This window comes from Mustela erminea, chromosome 17 (assembly GCF_009829155.1).
Source record: "Mustela erminea isolate mMusErm1 chromosome 17, mMusErm1.Pri, whole genome shotgun sequence".
NCBI lineage: Eukaryota > Metazoa > Chordata > Mammalia > Carnivora > Mustelidae > Mustela > Mustela erminea.
This window is the reverse complement of record NC_045630.1, coordinates 37,595,046-37,617,652: the sequence shown is the minus strand read 5'-3', so window position 1 is coordinate 37,617,652 and position 22,607 is coordinate 37,595,046. Positions and strand designations below refer to the sequence as shown.

The window sequence follows — 22,607 nt, the reverse complement described above, 5'->3', positions numbered from 1 at the left end:
TGGTACTCTAGGGCTGTGGGAGGGCACTTAAGGAAGAATCAACTTCAAAAGAGTACCCCTTCCCAATGTTCTATTTGCAACCCACTAGATGCCAGAAGTTCTGAAGTCCAACATCCGGCTCCTTTTTCATGGACGGATTTTTAAAAAAAATACATAGATACAACATGTTTCCTTACAGTCCCCTAATTCAGAGCTGTAAGTGATAAATCCACACTCAAAAATGTACATCCGCTTAGTTTGTGGCTGCAAAGTACAATGTGAAAATACTCACCAGAATGAGAAACTGATGGAGATTTCTCAGGAACACAGACTATTTGGCCCTTTGAACCTGAAGTTCTTTAATTACTAGCTTGTTTGAACGTGACTGGTTCAACATTTTCCTATAACTCTGATTTGCTTTACCATCAGTGTTTAACACTTCTTTCAACAACTCCTTTAACAACTACCTGTATGTGTCCTGTGACACACGATACAGAAGGAAGGGCAAAGAAAGAGGAAGTCAGACATAAGGAGACTGATACCTGCTCAGGTGCCCCCATTCTGAGAAGCCTTCTATGTGACCATGTATGGTGCCTGCAGGTGTAAAAAGTTTATAGATAACCCATTCACTGATTATCAGGATTCCTAATTATCACATAAACAGGAAAGAGCAGATGAAATTTTTCTGCCTTTTTGTCATTATTGTTGTTATTGTCATCAGTCAACAAACATGCATTATTAAGATTCCTCAATGGGTTCATTGAACAGTGGAATAAAAGACTTTTGATGGAAGAGGAAAATCATGGTCTATCTCTGTTCTAAAAGCCTTATGCTGAAGCATTGCTATCATTGTGTCCCAAGCTCTACAACTTGATGCTCATTGTCATTTTAATGTCCAAGCGATTGTCCTCCACCTGATTTACCATTTGCTTCTCCAATAAACAAGGTGTATGAGACAGACTTCAAATCTGGAACTGCCCTGTCAGCCATCCTGGTTTTAGTAGAATCAGTTCAAGTTGAGTACTTGTAATGCTCCAGAGGCTCATAGGACCATAGTGTTTTTTGTGTCAGGATCAACATTTATTTTTCTCACTTGTACTTTTGTGGTATTTGGGGATGTTCTCTTAGGAACTTAATGAATCCTTCAACTCCAAAGAAAATCTTTGATCAAAAAAGTCTTCAAAATCATTATCACCTATACTCTTTAGAAGAAGGCAGTTAGGAATTCACACTGAGATATTGTTCTAACAGTAAGGATATTGAATATATTTCCCCTTTTCTTGTTTCCCTGTGAGCAAGGGCATACATTTTTGAGAACTTACATTGGTATGAATAACTGGTCCATGTATCACACCCTTTATTATCACACCGATCTAACTGCATGAAAAAAATCTAAGCACATTTTTTTTCTCTCATCTTAAAATGTATCAGACAAATGGGATAAATGTTTGCACTTATTTTTCCTCAGAGTAAAATTCATGAAGTCAGGATCAGAAATAAGCATTGAAAAAAAAATCTCTGGGTTCATCTAGAAGTAGTAATTCAAACTCTCCACCAGATTTTCCTTCTCATGTTATATTTTATAAGTAATTTTAATCACTAGTCATCATTTTAATTTTCCTCCTAGAGATCCAGGAGATATAATCAGTGGGAAACTGGAAGTGAAAGGCAGATTTTCTTTCTGGTTCAACTATAGAATTCAAGTGTTCAGAGGGGTAAGTATAAGGCAACCCAGAAGAATACTATTCTTTTCAATTTTTATGAGTAGATTAATGCACTCATATGTTTCAAAAATAAAAATGAAGTAAAAAGGTATGCGAATGCCTGCAATTAACTTCCTTGGTTTTTTGTTTGTTTGCTTGTTTGTTTGTTGTTGTTTGTACCTCGAAAGAATATAAGTCAGGAAATTCAAAATGTGTTTATACTGTTATCTTTGCCTGGATGACTTTACTCCACATTCCAACATATCTAAAACCTCCTAGCTTTTCTTTACAGAAGAGGGCACAAAAGTCATCAAATTCTTAAAGTAAGCATACTTCTGTAACTAGAAACTAGATGGGGGTGCGTGGGGAAAGAACACTGTCAAATTTGCCAAAGCCCTGGGCTGTCCCGTCCCAACTAGTTACTAAACAACCGCTCTCCCACTGCGAAGAATTCCACTATCCTCACTTTTAACAACATGGATTGGTTTTAAGTTATTTGACTTTATTGAAATGGAATCGTACATGATGCATTCTTACTTCCATGTTTTTTTAATTTTTTTTTTGCTAACCATAATATTTGTGCAATTTGTCCACGTTGTCTACAGTTGACATTCATTCATTTTAATTTCTAAGTATTCCATCGTTGTAAGAATCTACCACAATTCGCTTACCCACTCTACTGTTAAAAAACATTGTATTATTTTCTATTTGTTTTTGGCTATGAACATTTTTGCACATGTCTTTTGCTAAGCATGTCTATTTTTTTTAATGATTTTATTGTTAAGTAATCTCTACACCCAACATGGGGCTTGAACTCACAACCCTGGGATCAAGAGTTGCATGCTCTACAGACCGAGCCAGCCAGGTGTCCCTGAGCACATCTTGTTTTGATGAACAAAAACCTAAGAATAGAATTGCTGGATCATAAGAAGGACATATGGGTCTGTTCAGCAGTTTTCCACTGTGGTTGTGCTGCATGATATTGTCCCATCCTAACTGTACAGAACATGCAAATTCTTTACAATTCTTGCTATGATTTATTTATTTGAGAAATTCTGTTGGGTGTGCAGTGGTATCACATAGTGCTTTTAAAAATATTTTTTTTAAAATTTTATTTTATTATGGGGCGCCTGGGTGGCTCAGTGGGTTAAAGCCTGTGCCTTCAGCTCAGGTCATGATCCCAGGGTCCTGGGATCGAGCCCTGCATTGGGCTCTCTGCTCAGCAGGGAGCCTGCTTGCCCCCTCTCTCTGCCTGTCTCTCTGCCTACTTGCGATCTCTATCAAATAAATAAATAAAATAATTTAATTTTTTTTTTGCAACGTCAACCATCAGTGGCATTTTATTTTGTAAGTTTCTATGTATTCCATAGACATTCACTTCCTTTCTCTTACCACTCTCCCAACTCGTTAAAAAAAAAAAAATCAGAAAGACTTAAAAAACTTAACATAAAAAATCCTTATCTAGTTTCTCTAGTCTTAGGTTAAAAAAACTTCAGTGGGGCCTCCCCTTTATGACAATACTGCTTTTTAAAGAGAATTCATAGTCTGTCCTTAAGCTTGCTACAAACTTCTACTCCTTCCTGGGGAAAAATGGTCAATGTTTCTGCTGCCTTTTAATAAATTCCTTTCTTGATTATTACACATTATCATTCCCCACTTGAAACCTTCTTAGAAACTTGATTGTTAGATGCATTTTTCATTTGGCAAAAATTCATGTGGCTTTGCGTGGGATGTCTCAGTGTCAGAAACAGCAGTGTTGACGTTCTGGTTTTGAGAGGGAAAATATATATAGAGATGCATACATTCCCGGAAGAACAAATGTAGGAGACTGAAATAGGGTGTGCACAGAGTTAAGAAGGCTGATAGACACTACTTGGTTTTGAATCCTGTGGCTGTCAGCCACCAAAGCCTGCGGTGTAGGCCAGAATAGAAATCCCTGCAGGAAGAAGTTTGGTTCGGCACTATGGAATGACAGAGTCGGTTTCCTCTTGTTCCAAGTGCATCAGCACAGACACGCCCAAGGAGGAGCAGTATATGCTCATCTGCAACGAGCGGTTCACTGTAAGTGATCACTTATGAGCATTTCTGCAAACCCTCTGTCAAACCTAGGCACTGGGGAAAGAGAAAAGGAGCATCCTCTTAAAATATACTTCCAGCTCTAACTCACCCAAGACCCCAGGTCTCCTTAGCTTTGTGATTTGCAAGGCCAAAATGAAGTTTAAGTACATGTCACTCTAGGTCATCCAGAAGCTGGTTCACTGGGGCCATCCCGGAAGATCCAGGAGTGCCCTGGAGAGCAGCAAGCCTACCCAGAAGGGTACGCCTTAACGATCTTCACGTCGTCCACAGGGCGGTCCTGGGAGTTTGTTTCCACCATTCCTACTCGATTCACCATTCCTATACCTTGGCAGACGCAGCCAAAAATGGTGTGCTTGCCATCAAGCCACTGGGTAGGGGCAAGCGTCACGAAAAACTGGTTGCGGTTGGTGTCTGGCCCTGCATTGGCCATGGCGAGGATTCCAGCCCCCGTGAATTTCAAGTCTGGGTGAAGTTCATCCTCAAACTGCTTGCCATAGATAGATGCACCACCTCGACCTGTTCCTGTTGGGTCACCTCCCTGGATCATGAAGTCTTTGATGATCCTGTGGAACTTTGTGCCATTGTAGTAACCTCGACGTGCCAACTCAGCAAAATTCTTACAGGTCTTCGGAGCATGCTTCCAGTACAACTCCAGCACAATGATCCCCATGCTGGTCTCCAAGTATACGTTGGGCGGCTGCCAGGAGTCTGGGGGTATCGCCGCCATAGCGCAGCCGACGGAATCTTGCAGCAAAGCTACTTCCGGTGTTGGTTCCCGGGGACCCTGCGCTACTGCGCGCACTTCCGGTCTCCGTCGTTCAACCTTTGCAATACCAAGATTTGGGGGACTGAGACAAGGATGAAGAAGGATCCCCCTTCCAAGGCCGGGAAGCTGGGATGCAAGACGAGAAGAAGCTGATGGCAAGGACGGAGAAAAGTGCAAGCTCCATCGTAGAGGTGGTCTCTAGGTTCTAAAATTTATTTATTTATTTATTTGAGAGAGAGAAAGAGCATGAGCAGGGGTGTTGGGGGCCGCTGAGGCCCTGATAGATAGCCAAGCCTCTCAGGGTTATTGCCTGTTTGCACAGCTCCTGCCATTTCTGCTGACCTGATATCTCTCCCTTAGACTAGATACCCCTGACCCACTATCCTGGGCTAGACACTTGGTGGCATAAAAACCGCAGGGCAACGACTCCACACGTAAAAGCCTGGAAAAATCATCAGTTATCTCCGGACTCCATGCAACAAAGACTAGATAACTTCAAAGAAAAACATCATATTCCTGCCTTCTCCGGACCCCAAGGACCTACTCATATCTTGTAATCAGACCACAAAGTCCTTGCCTATATTATGGCCACATCGGAATATAGTGTGCCTTATATATAAAATTTTCCTTTTGTACTACTAAAGGTTAAGAACAATGATTAGCGCTACCCTTCCTCTATATATAACTACTCATTACTAATCTGGGTTTGTTCCCTTTTATTCCATTAGTCACTGTAAAAAAATCTTCTGTACTGATGTAACCCTAGACACTGCCTATATAAGAAGCGTATTTATCAAATAAACGGCAGATGCCTGATTGCAAAAGTCAAACTGTTGAGCAGCTCTCTCATCCCTCTCGTAACACCGTCCATCCTTTGGGGACCCCTGGACCTGGGGAGGCTGGACCCTGGTACAGGGGTAAAGGCAAAGAAAGAGGGAGATGCAGACTCCCCGCAGAGCAGGGAGCCTGATGTGGGGCTCAATCCTAGGACCTCAGAATCATGACCTGAGCTGAAGGCAGACGCTTGGCCAACTGAGCCTCCCAGGTGCCCCTCACATCATGCTTTTAATTTGCACTACCCTCATGATTAATGAGGTTAAATAACTTTTCATAAATTTGTTGACCATTTGGATATTTATTTATTTATATTTTTAATTAACATATGATGTATTATTTGTTTTGGGGGTACAGGTCTGTGAATCATCAGTCTTAAACAATTCACAGCACTCACCGTAGCACATCCCCTTCTCAGTGTGCAACACCCAGCCACCCCATTCCTCCCACCCTTATCCACTCTGGATATTTTTTTAATGTGCCATGCTAGTTTAAGTCTTTTCCTATTGGATGGTCTAGCTAGTTCTAATTAGTTGTAAGAGTTTTTGACATAATCTGGAAAAAACATCCTTTGTGAGTTATGCATTGTGAACCCCTTTTTCTTGCTCGGTAGTTTGCCTTTTTTTTTTTTTTTTTTTTTTTTTTTTTACTTTCGTAAGATGTCTATGGTAAACATAAATTCCTCATTTTAAGGGGGTACAATTTATCAAGTTTTTTCATTTGATTCATGGTTTGAGTGTTTAAGGGAAATCTCTTTCATTTCGTTTAGTGGTTTTTTAATTTGTTTTTGCAGGGTGTTTTGTTGTTTTTTTTTTGTTTTTTTGTTTCATGTTTTGTTTTGGGGTTTTTGTTTGTTTGTTTCATGTTTAAGAAATCTGGCCTGGGGCCTTGGTTCCTCTCTTTATCCCTTGCCTGGTGGACTTTCTCTCTCTCTCCATTGCTTGGAGGCTCTTGTGGCCAAGCCCACTGAGTGGGTCCCCCATATGGTCAGACATAGGGCACATCCCAGACAATGTGTGGGCTCATCCCTGAGGCTGGCCCAGCTCAGGCAGGCATCCAAAGCTGAATGCTTAGCCCCTTGGGTCTCAATTTAGGCTGCTTGAACTACTGTTATAGCCAAATCATTTTCTAGAATTTAGTTGTTCTGACCCCAGTAATCAACATTCTTTGAGGGTCTGCTGTGTGCCAGGGGCGAAGGGTACAGCAGGGAATAGACACAAACTCAGATTTTATTTTAGTTCCTCTTGATAAAACGAAGCAACCATGTGGTGCATTTATTTACTTTCCTTTCTCTCCAGGAAGGAAATGAAATTGGCCCAGGGCAGGAGCCAAACACTAAACATTAATTTTACAGATAAAATGCCCAAATAATGATTCTATTGTAAAGAAAGGGAGAGTCCTGTGTTAGGGATGGAGTGGGATGGCCTGGAGGGAAGGGCCACTGGAATAATCAGTGTCCCCAATACCAAAGAATATTTTTTTTTCCAGAGATCATCCTTACCGTGTAAAATGGGATTTCATAGTACAGAGATTCTCCTCCTTAATGTCTGCTTGTATTTGAAAATATTCTATCAGGTTGTGACTTTGGAAACTTATCAAAACATGGTAATAAGTGGAAACTATGCCACTGACTTCCATGATGCCCAGCCTTTCATTTTTTCAGTCCTGGTGAGGCAGCAGAAGCAGAAGCAAACCAAGTGCTGAGCCAGCCAGTCCAGCCACTTGGCACTTGAAAAGTCCCCACAAAGGAAAGCAAGAGAGAATAACCTTATACAGATGGCAAGAGATGGGCAACAAGGCAGGCAGGGTTCAGAACTTTGTAGGAATTCTTGAAAGGCAAGAGTTAAATTCAACAGAAGAAGAGAGACTCTGGTGAGGATGACGATTTTGGAATTTACAACGTTTAGAGACCAAATCTTCATGAAACAATTTTGGAATGGATAATACTGGGCAGAAGTTAAGATCAGAGTAAATGCTGGCTTTGTTTATTGCCTACATAGCTTTTAGAGAATAAACCTGTTGTGCCAGAAATATATAAATAAATAAAGAGGAAAAGAAGAGAAGAAATCTATGCCTGACCCAAGGTCACAAATATATTTGCCCATTTTTTCTTTGAGGAGACTCGTGGTTTTACGTTCACAGTGATATCCGTGACCATGACAAAGTGGTCATGGTGTGAAGCAGAGAACCAAGATTCATTTTCTTCCATGCAGATAACCAACTATATGGCACCTTTCACTAAAAGGAGCTTCCTTTCCCCTATTTCTCTGTAGCAGTTTGTCATAAACCAATTGATGATGTATATTTGGGGCTTGTTACGTGACTCTCTGTTGTCAACTTTGGGTCTGTTTGGTTATCTCACTCAAATGCCGCCATATCTTCTTTGTTCCCTCCTCTTATCCCCACTCCATCTATCTTCTCCATCTTGGAGATGACTTTCCATCTTTTACATTCCATTTGAATTTTAGAATCAGTTTATCCGTTTTCATCAAAATGCTACTGAGTTTTATTATGACGCATTATATCTGTCATCAGGGATGACAGGGATTGACATCTATACAACACGATGAAGAAGGATTTTTGTCTCCTGTTGGAGGAATTGGTCTGGGCCTTTTTCCACCACAGGAGAAGCAGAAGGTTCCAGGCAAGCTGTTCTAAATAATGAGTTCAGGGTCCTGCATAAGAAACGTTTGTAGGCCCATCTCATTAAATGGACATTCGCTTGGCATTGTTGGTTTGCAACACTCCTGGGAGCTTCCCAGCTGTAATTTGAAGCCAATCCCTCTATTTGGAGGGCAGGGAGAGACAGAAGAGAGAGAGGCAGGCTACTCCAGGTTGGTAGGTGGCCAGTGTAATAGGCAAAGGAAACTTACCTGTGAGGCTTGTCTTGGGCGGTGAGAAGACAAATGGATGCCTGTACCTGCCCATCTATAAAGAGGCCTAAGCTGGGCTCAGTCACATACACTGTGTAGGTGTTCTCAATACCACATCACTGTCTCAAAGATACGTCCTTGAAGCAGGCTGGGGAGTGAGAAAGAGACCGTGAAACACACATTCCAAGGGCAAAGGAGGAGTCAGGAGCCTTTGAGTGCCCAAGTCCAGCTCATAGGCCAACTAGTGGTCTCATCTTTTTTTTTTTTTTAATTTATTTTTTATTTATTTTCAGCATAACAGTATTCATTATTTTTGCACCACACCCAGTGCTCCATGCAATCCGTGCCCTCTGTAATACCCACCACCTGGTACCCCAACCTCCTACCCTCTGCCCCTTCAAAACCCTCAGATTGTTTTTCAGAATCCATAGTCTCTCATGGTTCACCTCCCCTTCCAATTTACCCAAACTCCCTTCTCCTCTCTAACTCCCCATGTCCTCCATGCTATTTGTTATGTTCCACAAATAAGTGAAACCATATGATAATTGACTCTCTCTGCTTGACTTATTTCACTCAGCATAATCTCTTCCAGTCCCATCCATGTTGTTACAAAAGTTGGGTATTCATCCTTTCTGATGGAGGCATAATACTCCATAGTGTATATGGACCACATCTTCCTTATCCATTCGTCCATCGAAGGGCATCCTGGTTCCTTCCACAGTTTGGCGACCGTGGCCATTGCTGCTATAAACATTGGGGTACAGATGGCCCTTCTTTTCACTACATCTGTATCTTTGGGGTAAATACCCAGTAGTGCAATTGCAGGGTCATAGGGAAGTTCTATTTTTAATTTCTTGAGGAATGTCCACACTGTTCTCCAAAGAGGCTGCACCAACTTGCATTCCCACCAATAGTGTAAGAGGGTTCCCCTTTCTCCACATCCCCTCCAACACACGTTGTTTCCTGTCTTGCTAATGTTGGCCATTCTAACTGGTGTAAGGTGATATCTCAATGTGGTTTTAAGTTGAATCTCCCTGGGGGCTAGTGATGATGAACATTTTTTTCATGTGTCTGATAGCCATTTGTATGTCTTCATTGGAGAAGTGTCTGTTCACATCTTCTGACCATTTTTTGATATGATTGTCTGTTTTGTGTGTGTTGAGTTTGAGGAGTTCTTTATATAAATGGTGCTGGGAAAACTGGACAGCTATATGTAGAAGAATGAAACTCGACCATTCTCTTACACCGTACACAAAGATAAACTCAAAATGGATAAAAGACCTCAACGTGAGACAGGAATCCATCAGAATCCTAGAGGAGAACATAGGCAGTAATCTCTTCGATATTAGCCACAGCAACTTCTTTCAAGATATGTCTCCAAACGCAAAGGAAACAAAAGCGAAAATGAACTTTTGGGATTTCATCAAAATCAAAACCTTCTGCACAGCAAAGGAAACAGTCAACAAAACAAAGAGGCAACCCACGGAATGGGAGAAGATACTTGCAAATGACAGTACAGACAAAAGGTTGGTCTCATCTTTTTGATGACATTCCCTAAAAGACCTAATGGAAAGAGCTTGGTATCTGAGTCAGATTTGGGCTCAGAATCCGACATGGCTGCTGATGAGAAATGTTTGGGGAGGTATACTCAGTCTTTCTCAACTAATTCCCTCATCTGTAAAATGTAATACCAATGTTAGACTTTTGTTTGAGGAAATTAAATGCAATTAGAGTTAGAGTTTTGTTTGAAGAAATTTAATACAACGATTTATGTAAAAGTTAGGAAAATGGTCAATAAGCAGAAGGACTTTTTAGAAAAGAAATCTTCTGTTAAACTATTTAAATGACCTATTTTATCTGACATACTCAGATTGTATTTTAGTTCCTCTTGATAAAATGAAACAACCATGTGGAACGTTTATTTACTTTCCTTTCTCTCTAGGAAGGAAATGAAATTGTGTTGTCATCAGTATTCTAGGGGGATCCACTCACTTATTTCTGGGCAATGTTCCTCTTTATTTTTGAGAGCTAAGCACTTTGGCTGTTAAATGCTTCATACTGCTGTCACTAGAGTTCAGCTGTGTGGTGTGGGTCATTTTCAGACATTTTCCAGTATTCACTATCCTCTATGGGTGAATATCAGTGTATCTTCAAGCAACAAATATCTATGGCTGGTCCAAGAGGGAAAACACGAAGGTCAGGTTGGTGTCTTTATCTATGCCCTTTGCAGAGACTAAAAGAAATAATCTGAGTGGAAGACAGGATAGTTATTAAGGGACCAGTTTTAGCCCAGATAGTTATTAATCAATGAAGTCTTGACATTGACAAAGATGCCTTCTACAATTTATAATTTAGTGCCTTTGCCGGAAATATAATGCTGGGCTCAAGGTCCTTCACTCTGATCCAGTGCCACTGAAAAATCCTTGAATATGTCACGAGCCCTTGTCCCTTTAGGATGCTTGACCCTCTACCATCTAATTTTCCATGCACACTCTATCTGTGCTGTAAACATCCCTCTGGGAAATTTCCCTTTACTCTCCAACTGGTATAATCCCAAAGTCAGTTAATTTGGTATCACTGATACTCAAGAAAACTAAATACTGGCAGAATAATTGTGTTGGGACTATTTTTGGTCTTTTCACAATATAGACTTGCATGCTTTCTCTATTCCAGTTAGGCTGTGACGTGTTTGGAAAGAAAATTTAATTACACGTCTTTTTTATTCCTGCCTTCTTACTGGGAACTCACCCTAGTGAATGAAGACAGGACATCCCTGGAACATGGCAGAGAACATAACTCAGCACTGTGCTCTGATCCCAGAAGAAACTGCCACACACACACACTGTACCATATTCCTACTTTTTCTCGAGTACTCAAAGAGAAATGATGTCTGTATGTGGACAAGAAGCTAACAAGTGCCCCCACAACAGTGAGAAGTTCTGAGGGTTATAATTGTAAATACAGAATTCCAGAGAGCTTTCATGTCGAGTTCATGTCATACTCCCAGGACTTGGAGCTTAATTGGAGAGCCTCATTAGACCCTGCCCCTCCCCTTTAGTGACTCGAATCTATGGCATTACCAAGACTTAGTTCCTTGGTTCAGATCTCGATTTATTACTGACTTAGAACCTCTCTTCAGCCTGATTCAGGGCATCTGAGGACACAGAGTCCCAGTGCACTGTCTCTGAGACGCCCCACCATGTCCCCCACGGTGCAGAGAATTTTCCCTGCACTGCTCTTCCTTGGGCTCCTGTTTCTACTGCAGTGCCCGTCCATTTTGTGCGGTGAGTACACAAGTGGCAGGGAAGAGGGGAGAGTTTAAACCAAGGTATGGGAAAGAATTTCTGGTTAAGAATTAGTTAAATATAACCAAATGGTGAAAATTCAGTACAATTTTGGAGAAGTACAACGGGGTATTTATTAAGAAATATATTTACATTAAAAAAGGAAATATATTTAAATCATTTTAGTCCTTCCCATAAAGGATATAATGGCTCAGAAATCAGAATATTACAAACCCATGAGGAGCTGATCTAGTCACAAAAAATCCTTTTTGTCTTTATATTAATGTATTATATTTAAATGGATGATTTCCAATTTTCAAAGAATTAATTGTTCCATAGGGTTCATGATTTTTCTATTGCTTTAATAACTGAGTAGAATTTTTTGCCATCTGGAAAGCAAAATTTTATATTATTATAAATAATGAGTGAATTTATCAGAGTAAGATTACAAAGCATGTATAAACTGAAAACATTAAGTCTAAGGTATTATATTGCAAGTCAAGGAATAATTGTCCCATTGAAAGGGTTTGCAAGGACCTGCAGGCCACTAAGTTAGTGTGATTATGAATGCAGACAAGAGTACTTCTTTCCATTTATAAGTGCAAATATGCCAATGAAAGTAACATTTCTTATTCATCTGCTGATGTGATTTCTTCCGTAAAAGAAAGACTTTCTAAGACTTTGACATAGAGCATTTTGCTCAGAATGGCAAAATCACTCGACAGAGAAGAGCTTTTTCCCAAGAGCTCTTTTTCAGTGGAGATTTATGTATCCTACTCTTGCGATGTTGGCTATTTCCCCAACTTCCGATGATACAAGGATTCCATGGCAAGTAGAGAGAATGCGGAGGTCCAAGGGGCCATCTTGTAATCCTTCATTATGATTAATTTTTGGGGTCCCAGAATGATCCCAACCTCTTCAGGCTTTATGAGTGCTCTTAATACCACAGAGTGACTTCAAAGTTGGTTTTCTTTTCTTTTCTTTCTTTATTTATTTGAGAAAGAGAGAGAGTGAGCACGAGAGGGGGAGGGTTACATGGAGAAGCAGACCTCCTGCTGGGCAGGGAGCCCAAAGCAGGAGTCAGTCCTGGGACTCCAAGATCGTAACCTAAGACTGAGGTAGTCACTTAACCAACTGAGTCACCCAGGTGCCCCAGAGTTGTTTTTCTAAGGGGAATACTAAAGTTTTTATTACTTTGGAAGTTTTCTACATCATAATGATAGTTATTTGAAGTAAAGTTTTAATGTTAGGTTAAAAAAAATCAAATATCCTGGGTGATTCTCCTCCATTGGGAATTGAAATGGCTGTTATTCTTTCAAAGCTTAACTGCACGGCAATACTCTCATTGTCTTCCCAGAGCTCCATTATCTCCTCTTCCTTTATGAATCAGGGAGGGTAGATTATGTCCAAGTCATAGAGACTTGTCACAATTCCTTCAGGTTTTTCTCTATTTATCCCCTTCTCTTCCATTCCTTCAAAAGCCCACCTTACTTCTGCTCCATGTTCAGGATAAGATACACTCTTATCCCGAGTTTACCTCAGGAGGTTACCTCTTCTTCATCCTTAGTAACAACGAGCTGCTGCCCCTAAGCCCTTGCTCACATCATCACTCCAACACAAAATGCCTGCCTGTATCTCATCTATCAAAGGTGCTTTTATCCAAACCTTAAGATAGACTTCCATAACCACCCATTGACTTATTTTGCTAAGCATGATACGCTCTAGTTCCATCCACGTTGGCTAAGAGGGTAGGAGAAGAATAAATGAAACAAGATGGGATTGTGAGGGAGACAAACCATAAGTGACTCTTAATCTCACAAAACAAACTGAGGGTTGCTGGGGGGAGAGGGGTTGGGAGAAGGGGGGTGGGGTTATGGACATTGGGGAGGGTATGTGCTATGGTGAGTGCTGTGAAGTGTGTAAACCTGGAGATTCACAGACCTGTACCCCTGGGGATAAAAATATATGTTTATAAAAAATAAAAAAATTTTTAAAAAATAGAGAAAAAATAAAAAGAAAATATACAATTCTAAACTATCATTATTTGATTCCAGTCCCAGTGAGACCATATGGAGACAGACTTTTTGTCATTGCTTCAGAGTACTTCTGAAAATCTACATTTTCATGCAAGTTTCACCAAACTTCTTAGTTTGAGGGCTCCTAATGAAATTATTTAGTTGGAGGTAATGACTGGGCTGGAGGACTTTAGCAATCAGGAGCGGGGAGACCAGACCCAGAGTATCCTTCTCCCCCCCCCCCCCCGCCCAGTGGTGAAATCTTTGAAAAGCAGAAATGAGTTATTATCTAAGAGAGTCTCAGTGCAGTGATTTTACTAACCATTTGTCTCACTTTTTATTTTTTAGAGGTGTGTTGCCCAGTACCAGAGCTGGAGAATGGTGAAATCATTTCACAACGCACTAGCTCTGTGAATAGCTGTGCTTATTTCTATGAAGATGTAGTTTATTATGAGTGTTATAAGAAACAGCAGTTTGAAGCTAGATGCCAAGAAGATGGCATGTGGTATCCCAAAACACCAAAATGTGATGAGCGTAAGAGCTTATGGAATTTTATGTTATTTTTTCTTTTCCTTTTTTAAATCTACATTCAGGTTGGTTTACACATAGTGTATTATTAGTTTTGGGGTAGAATTTAGTGATTCATCACTTGCATGTAACACCCAGTCCTGGTTATATCAAGTGTCCTCCTCAGTGCCCATCACCCAATTACCTCATCCCCCCACACCACTCCCCTCCAGCAACCCTCAGTTGGTTCCACGTTTCTGCGTACAAAAGTGATGGAGATTACTGAGGGAAGGTTTCAAATTAGGAAGAATTTGTACACCCTGCATGATTTTTGGAGTGGATAGATTTGTTAAAAATCATTGCCCACCTCCCAATCCAACTTTCTTTTTCCTTCTCATTGTTTATTCCCATTCTCTTGACCTTCCTGCTTTTCTTTTCTGAATCAGTAAAAATAGGCCACATCTAATATAATAGATCAGCTGACCTTTTCAATTATTGCCTTCTGTTTCTTGGTGTTTATTGTCTTGTCTTCTCTTCTGTCTGTTCGTATGCCTTAATCTGCATTTCTAGAACCACCCAAATCTGTTTGAACCCATCTTTCTAAACTTGCTTCCTTTCCTCCACAAACTTCCTTCCTTCCTTCTGCTGTCTCTAAGTTCTCCTTCAGACTCTCCCCCAGTGTGAAATGCCTACCTCTCCCTCACCAAGAGCATTTAGGTACTAAACAAAATCCTACATCTCCCACTGTTTTTCCATGGCCCTGTCTACTGATGGTCAAGAACAATGATCCCTGCTGGACGATGATGTTTCTTCTTGCCTTGTGTGTGAGAAGGAGCCCTAAAGGGGTTCACATTGCTGTGTTCCAGAAGATCTTCTAAAGTAATTTTGTGAAGTCTCATCACTATAAAATATTATCTCTCAACTGGCACTTCAACTGTGCCTTTACTTTATCAGGCCATTCCAATGTCTGAACAGATTTACAGGTTCGGGATGATGCAGTCTGTAATGTGACTAGTACATTCTATGGCCACGGTCTCAGTACCACGCCTCTTTTGCTGTGAGTGGGTTTTCTAGTTGCACATAGTGTAATTCATTTCCAATTATTAAACAATATAATGTTCAGATAAAAGTGTGGACTGAAGTCCCACAAACAGAAAAGGCAAACTCATACCTGGAGCACTTGTGTATTTCTATCAAAAGGGACACTTGTCCCTTCTAGGTAGAAGGGATGCAATATAGTCAACTTACTACCAAGTGGCTTTGTAGTTATCTCAAGGGATGGTATCATATTAAAGACTTATTATTAAAGACTTAACGTTGTGGCTTGCAGTATGAAGATTCAGTGACAGCCTTGGTAAGTGGCAGTCCATGTTGTTGTGCCCATGCTTCTTCTTCATCCATACCACCCCTTTGCTCCTCTTCCTCTTGTGAGAGCACTGGAAAGGCCAATGGCAGAAAATGGCTGACTTTAAGTTGCTGAGATATTGTTTAATTGTTTAATGCCTGCCCTACTGGGGATGCTCTGCTGGTGTTAACATGCAAAATAAAAACTTTGCATTTCCTGTCGTTCCCATATATCAGGTCACCTACTTCTACCTACCCCAGATCTCCCTGGGCCTAATCTTCCAATCTTTGCCCTTAAAGGCACTGCTAAACAAGCCATTCATTCTGGGCCATTCCAGGCTCATTTCATCTATCTTTAGCCCACTTCTTTTTCCAACAAAGTGAATGAGCAGATCATCTAAGATTTTTCATTATTACTGTCTTTCCATGATCAGCCTCTAAAGCAGCTTCTGTCTGTTTAGCTTACACATACCCAAAATACACATCTGTGAGTAGGCTTGGCTTCTCTCTTTTCTGTCAGTTGGTTATAATGGAGACTCCACATAGCCATGACTGTGAGCTCAAGAGGCACTTGTGCAACAGTGGATTGGCATAAGGAGGACCTAGGCTTCCTATGTGGGTAGGCTGCTTGTGCCATCTGGTCCTTGCAAATGCTCAATCCCAGATGACGACTTCCATTTTATAATGAATTATTTGTTGTCTGCTTGGCCTTATAACTTGGTTCTGATTGACCAAAATCATGATTTTGGCACATGCTCACATCAGGCACAGTTTCTATCAGGACCAAACAACATGTCAAGAGTTATATCTTAAACAGCACATTGCATGGCCTTGCTTCAGGATCTCAAGGGTATATGCTATGATGGTCCCATTGATATTTGCATGCTTTCTGACTATAACCACTTTCAATGTACGAGGCTCTGCTGCATCTTAAGTTAAAAGCAAGAGGACAATTACACTGCAACTGCCTCAATAGAACAAAAGATGTTCTTAGTGTTCTAGGCACTTAGGAATTTACAAGGATTTAGGAGGTCTGCACCAGGAACCCAGATGGATTATCTATCTATCTATCTATCTATATTTATCTCAACATGCTGGTTTCTTCTTGCTCTTTCAGTATAATTAACATAATGCCATTGATATTCTGGATCAATGTGGATGTTCAGATAATATAGTATCATCAGACTCTATTATGACAGGGGCAAGGGAGTTATCATACACGATGGCTGCAACTACAAATACATGATTTGATTCTTCTGTGTGTATGCAAACTGTCTCTGACCCTCTTTTTGGATAGGGATGGAAAGAAGGCATCTGCTAAACCAGTGGTCATCATCTCCCTGAAACTACAAAAATCTACTCTAGCAAAGATATCACATCTGAAATGAGAACAAAAATGTTGTTGAGTTTTGAATAGTCGACTATAATTCCCCAGAATCCTAACTTCTCTTGTAGACTGGGGAAGTAAATAGTAATAGAATGGGGAGGCAGCTTCAGTTCTTTAAGAGTGGCACCAATTCCCCCATTTCCCCTGCCACCTTGGTATATGATATGTTTTGTAATATGCTGTCTTTGCTTGAGGGGGGATGGGGATGAGCAAGATCAATGGCTTCTACTTGACTTCTTCGATATGACAGGTCTTACCCCAAAAGCCTGGGGTTCAACGTGGGGGTTGAACAAAGTATTAATTTTAGCCATTCCCATTATCCATTTGAAGATATGAGATGACCACCAGGTGGTCTAATGATGGGGCCAGGATGGTTCCTCAGCCTGAGGCTTACAGGAGTGCAGCCCAGGTCTTGGGTTGGGCTAAGTGTTCCCCTGAGCAGAGAAGATGACAGGACAAAATGGAGCCTCCTACAAAACACACAAATTATGGAATGAGCTATTTTTTACATTCGACAAGCTCACGCTTTCTCACTTTTATCTCTCACCGTCAAGACTGTGATTTCCCTCCTGAGGTTGCCCACGGATATTACGAAGAAACGAAAAGATTGCGGGTATTCATACAAAATGAAGTGATATATAGATGTGACAAAGGATACACTCTGGTTGGAGAGGCCAAACTCTCCTGCAGTTCTTCACACTGGACCCCTAAAGCCCCTCAGTGTAAAGGTAACTCCAGCTCCCTTTTCAGTCAGGTGGGTGGAAGGGTCACAAAAGCATGGAAGCATTTGATTTGATTTGATTTGATTTATTTGAAATTGTGACTATGTTCAGGACACAAACAGTACAAAGGGAATACATAAACATCAACCTCCCTTCCTCTTTCCCCCAGTCACAAATATTCAGCCCCTATGCCCACTTTCCTGTATATTTCCAGAAAAATCCTGCACATGACCCATTTCATCTATGGCCTGTGGCAAAATTTTCATGCAAGCTTGCTCTAGCACGAATGTGGGCTCTCATGGGCTAATTGCAAACATCACGAAGTGGTAAAGACTTCCATCACAGCCTCGTGCAAGGCCTCACGGGCTCCTGCTGTGTTGTGGGGACAGGACAGGTAAAGGTCATGTCTGACTTTTACAGGCACACAGGTTAATAGCATATTGCCATCAGCAACTCCAGGGATGATTGGCCACCATAGTCCATTACACACAGAGGCCATTCGGTAGGAGGGAACATTTCATAGCTCATGTCTTGCTGGGATCGAGAGATAAGGGATACTTACTTTGATAGCTGAGGACTGGGGGTCACATGCTTTTTAAAATATCCTATCATGTTCTTGAAAAGTATGAAGACCTTGGGCAAGGTTCTTAACCTGTCTGTATCTCAACTTTCTCCCAGAAAATGGGAGTGATAACAGTCCTTACCTCACAGAGCTGAATCACATAAAATGTTCAGCCTGAGTCTGATATATCAGTGTGGCCAATGCTCAACCAAAATGCTAACAAATATTACTGTTACCGAAACCAAAGATAAAACAATTCACAGCACCTGTGATAGTTAATTCTTATAATCCTAACCTGTTGTCATGTCTTTTTCTTTAGATTTACATATTGCTTAAAACTGTGTTTTCGTTGTAGCTCTGTGTCCAAAACCAGAAATAGCCCATGCAAAGCTGTCTGTGGATAAGTATCAATATCTTCAATCTTCAAATGTCACCATCCAGTGTGACTCTGGCTATGAATTGGTTGGTCCCCAAAGTGTCACATGCTTAGAGAGCAGAACCTGGTACCCTGAGTTGCCCAAGTGCGAGTGGGTAAGTGACATGATTCAAGAAAAGCTCCTGTGGTAGCCAATCCTAAAATAGGGGCCTCCCTCTAAACACTGTCCCAGCCCCCAGTGGTGAGATCTGACTTGTCTACAGTCAGTTCTGAGTCCTTCAGAGGAACTTTTTTCTTTTTTGAACACTGTGGTTCAGTAGGAGTGGCAAGCTTTCCTCTCTCACTGGAGGAGAAAGAAAAACGAAGCCCCTTAGGGAGAAGAGGGTCTCAGGTACCTGGGACTTTTTCTAGACTATATAATATACTGTGTTCCATTTCTGGATGGTTTCAGAAACATCTGGACGTCTCTGTCCTCACAGAAGCCCCCTACGAAGCTGTCTCAGAACAGATCCCTGTCCCTCCAGGAAGGACCATGTTGGGAGCCAAGATGTTTTCTGGTTTTCCTGCTCACCAGGCAGTTCTGGGCTTGGTCTTGGCTCTGAGCTATAGTCCTGTCATTGCCAAGAGTCACTCCTCAACCCTGCTCCTTCTTGATTTGAAGAGAAGCCACTCAACCACACTCATCCTCTACTCTGTTTCAGGTGATCCCCGAAGGCTGTGAACATGTCCACAAAGGCAGAAAGATCGTTCAGTGTCTCCTCAACCCAGCGGATGTGAAAATGGCCATGGAGCTGTATAAGTTGTCTTTGGAGATCGAACTACTGGAACTACAGAGAGACAAGGAAAAGAAATATACTATGGAGACAACACTGTAATTTCCCCTAAAGGAGAGAGAAAAATGTGCCACCTTCAATACAATACAGATCACTTCAGGTCATCAGCTCTACTATCCCCTTTGCACCATCGTTTATGGTAGTAAATGTCTAGAAAGGATAATTTGTTCACATTTAGTGCTTTGTGACTGTAGAGTTTGATGATCTTGTAGCTGATGGTTTTCCTTTTTTGGACACAAAGTGCAAATTTTTTTTTCAAGTAAAGAAATTATGTATCAGAAATGATTTTGCCTTTGTGGTCAGTAGGGCTCTGTCCTTAATGAGGTCCCTAAACACACCCATTCCAGAAAGTTAATACACTTCCTGAGTGTAAGGGTCTTGGACTTGGGCTCACAGCCAAGCATTTCCCGGGTTGCCTCACTGCACACTTGCACACGTGCTAATCCCTCAACTCCTCAGTATTTAGAGTCAATGTCAACACACCCCATGTTCCTAGTTTGTTCTCCCCATTTGAAGGGAGTCCTGCCCTTTACAAACCCCTGTGCCCTTGCCCTCTGCCTCACTAATGCTACGTCTCGACGTCTGCCTGACAAGAAAGGGATTCGTGTTTGTGTCTAGATCTCCTTCTTCCATTTTGAGAAAAACTCTGACAGACTGATGCACGAGGCCCACCCGGCGGTCACCTGTGCGTCCCCAGGTCCTCCCTGGTCCTTAACAAGAAAAGTGACATGGCCTGAGCAGGTGCCCCACCCATGAGGAGAAACCCCCATTCATCACCCGTACATCTTGGGGTACCCTGGACACTGCGGTTCCTTCTACTTGCCACATCGTCCAAGGGTTGCCTCCTCTGAAATCTCTCATTTGTGTCCCAGCCCTTTTGCTTGTCTCTTCCCTCTTTGTTCATAGGCCTCTGTGGCGGAGCACGGGCCGCTTTTGTTCTTATTTCCCCAAATATACTCTGCACAGGCCCTGGGGGCTCAGAGGCTTTCACTGAACTTTAGAGGCAACAGAAACTTAGAGAATCCGACCCAACACAGAGGTCTCTGCTGACCGTCCTGAAAGCTATTTGCCTGCTCCTGATTGTAGGAAATCTGTAGATTTTAATTGGGATTTCCTCTTCGACAAGGATTTGTGGGTCACTGGTTTCCTTGGAGGATGGCCCCGGAAAGCAGTGTTTAGCGAGTGGATAGTGAGAAGGGAGGACCGCTGAAGGAAGGAGATTGACTGGGGTGATTATTGTGCTTGGTGACGGGTCTCAGGGAGGCTGACTGTGCTCCGAGAGCGTGGGGGACACATTCTGCGTAGTCCTTCCAGAGGTGAGGACGTGGGGCATCTTTCCACCGATTCTGTCCTTCCATGGGTGAAGCCTGGCTCCAGCAGCTTTGGCAGCCAACCCTGTAGCCCCACTGAACATGCTCTGGAGGCAGGGCTCAAGGTCAGGTGCAGAGTGCCTGGTAGAGGAGGATACCCTGGGGGGCCAGCAGCATCCTCCTGTGTCGGGACCGGGGCAGATCACAGCTGGCCTGGGTCGTACTTTCCTCTTCTCTGTGGCTCTCCTTCGACCTCTCTTCTGGCCTGTCCATCTTTCTCTACTCAGAACTCCCCCTTCATCAGACCCTTGCATTATTTGGTATTAGTTGGCTCCAACAGAATTCTTTTCATTTTCTTAGAGAGTCATTTGACTTTCCACCTACGACTAGACTCCTGGCTTATAGATGGCTTTTGTTATGTGCAGTCTCACCAAATATTTACTACACCTGCCTGAAAAACAACTTGATTACAATTTATAAATAAGTTAAAAATCCATTATGGCAAATGTCCAGTTTTCCCTATTGGTTTAGGGTGTGAGGATGCACCATGAGCCCCAGGGCTGCCTCAGGCATTTTCTCAGGGGTAGAGCATCAGCTACTGGTCATTTAAATTAGTGGGCATTTAATTTTTTATTTTATTTTATTATCTATTTATTTTGACAGAGAGAGAGCACAAGAAGGAGAGATGGGCAGAAAGAGAAGTGGGGTCCCAGCTGAGCAGGTATCCCAATATGGGGCTCATGACCTGAGCTGAAGGCAGACATTTAACCTACTGAGCCATCCAGGCACCTCTCGTGTGCATCTTAAATATTATTTTCCACTTTATTTACTGAAACTATGATCCATGAACATAGAGAAGCCTGCTAAGTTTCTAGGTGAGACTGAAAGACACAGAAAAGCCTTATCAGAAGAATTTATAAGGAGGAATTTGTTCAGTCAGATGCTCACTGATGCTTTGAGGATGAGCAAGGGAAAGAGCCTGAATAATTTTATACCACACATTAAAAATAGATTTTAGGACATACAGAAAAATAGTTGCCTTTGCCTTATCAGGAGATGGGCAGATGTATTACAGAGAAACAAAAATGAAAACAAAACTGGATTCTCAACATGGTCTCCTGTTAGCAGGAGCTTTATAACTGTAAACAAAGAAATCCCAAACAGATGGCCATTCTGTTCTATTCTATTCTATTCTATTCTATTTCATTTCATTTTTGTTTTACACATCACTCTTTATTTTGATAGCCTCACTGGAAGTTCCCACTAACAAAAGTAGTTGCCCATATTATATGTCAGGCACGGATTTAAGTCCCTTATACATAGTTTTCTCACTTAATCCTTGTAATGATCCTAAGAGGTTAGAATAATTAGTTCCCTGAAACCAGTGAAGGAACCAGAAAAGCTCAGGGGGTTAATGAGATGCACGATGGAGGGTGGGAAGGACATTGATGCGAGAATCCGAGAATCCATTTCTTCCCCAGGAGTCCACTCACAGTTCATGCCTTTCCTTCTAGCTCTAGAACTGTCTGGACACAGACAAACTGACGTGAATCGTTGCATTCATCCCCATCAGCCTCGCTGAGGAGCCCCGGTGCAGCAGGGGCTCTTTGTCTTCCAGCATGAATCTGGTTGGGTACGTGGGGAATCTACTCATCATCCCAGCCGTCCTCTTGGTCCCTCCGCTCCACAGCCTCATGTACTTCTTCCTTGGCAACACGTCTCTTCTTGATATATATATTTTTTACCCCCACCACCATCCCCAAGATGCTGGGGAACCCCCTGGATGGGCACACCAACAGATGCCCATTCTATGTACCAAGCTTCCTGCCATGGTGCTTCCTATGAACTTCCAAGGTCTGCATGGTCCGGAAAAGAGGATGTCAATGTTCCTTAGGGTGAGGTATGGGTAACTATCTGCTTCATGGACTTGCTTTCGTGGATCTTCCCTCACCTCCTCCCCCTAGTGAAAGTGTCAACACCCTCCTCATCTCCCTCTTGTTGCCACCAAGCCTCACTCAGAAGTCTTCGATCAT

At 41.9% G+C, this 22,607-nt stretch overlaps 2 protein-coding genes across 2 annotated transcripts in view; one reads left to right on the top strand and one right to left on the bottom strand.

Moving 5' to 3' along the window:
* Nucleotides 1–19,549, top strand: part of C4BPA (complement component 4 binding protein alpha) — a 55,989-nt gene extending 36,440 nt beyond the window's left edge. The window contains exons 10-13 of the mRNA XM_032319246.1: nucleotides 13,882–14,067; nucleotides 17,326–17,499; nucleotides 18,411–18,586; nucleotides 19,133–19,549. Coding sequence (XP_032175137.1) covers nucleotides 13,882–14,067; nucleotides 17,326–17,499; nucleotides 18,411–18,586; nucleotides 19,133–19,306 — 710 coding nt within the window. The 3' untranslated portion in view covers nucleotides 19,307–19,549. The remainder of the gene's footprint in view (nucleotides 1–13,881; nucleotides 14,068–17,325; nucleotides 17,500–18,410; nucleotides 18,587–19,132) is intronic.
* LOC116576750 (peptidyl-prolyl cis-trans isomerase-like 1) lies at nucleotides 3,401–4,723 on the bottom strand. The gene has a single exon (XM_032319250.1). The coding sequence runs from the start codon at nucleotides 4,486–4,488 to the stop codon at nucleotides 3,988–3,990; it is 501 nt and encodes a 166-aa protein (XP_032175141.1). The 5' UTR covers nucleotides 4,489–4,723; the 3' UTR covers nucleotides 3,401–3,987.
* Nucleotides 19,550–22,607: the final 3,058 nt, after the last annotated feature.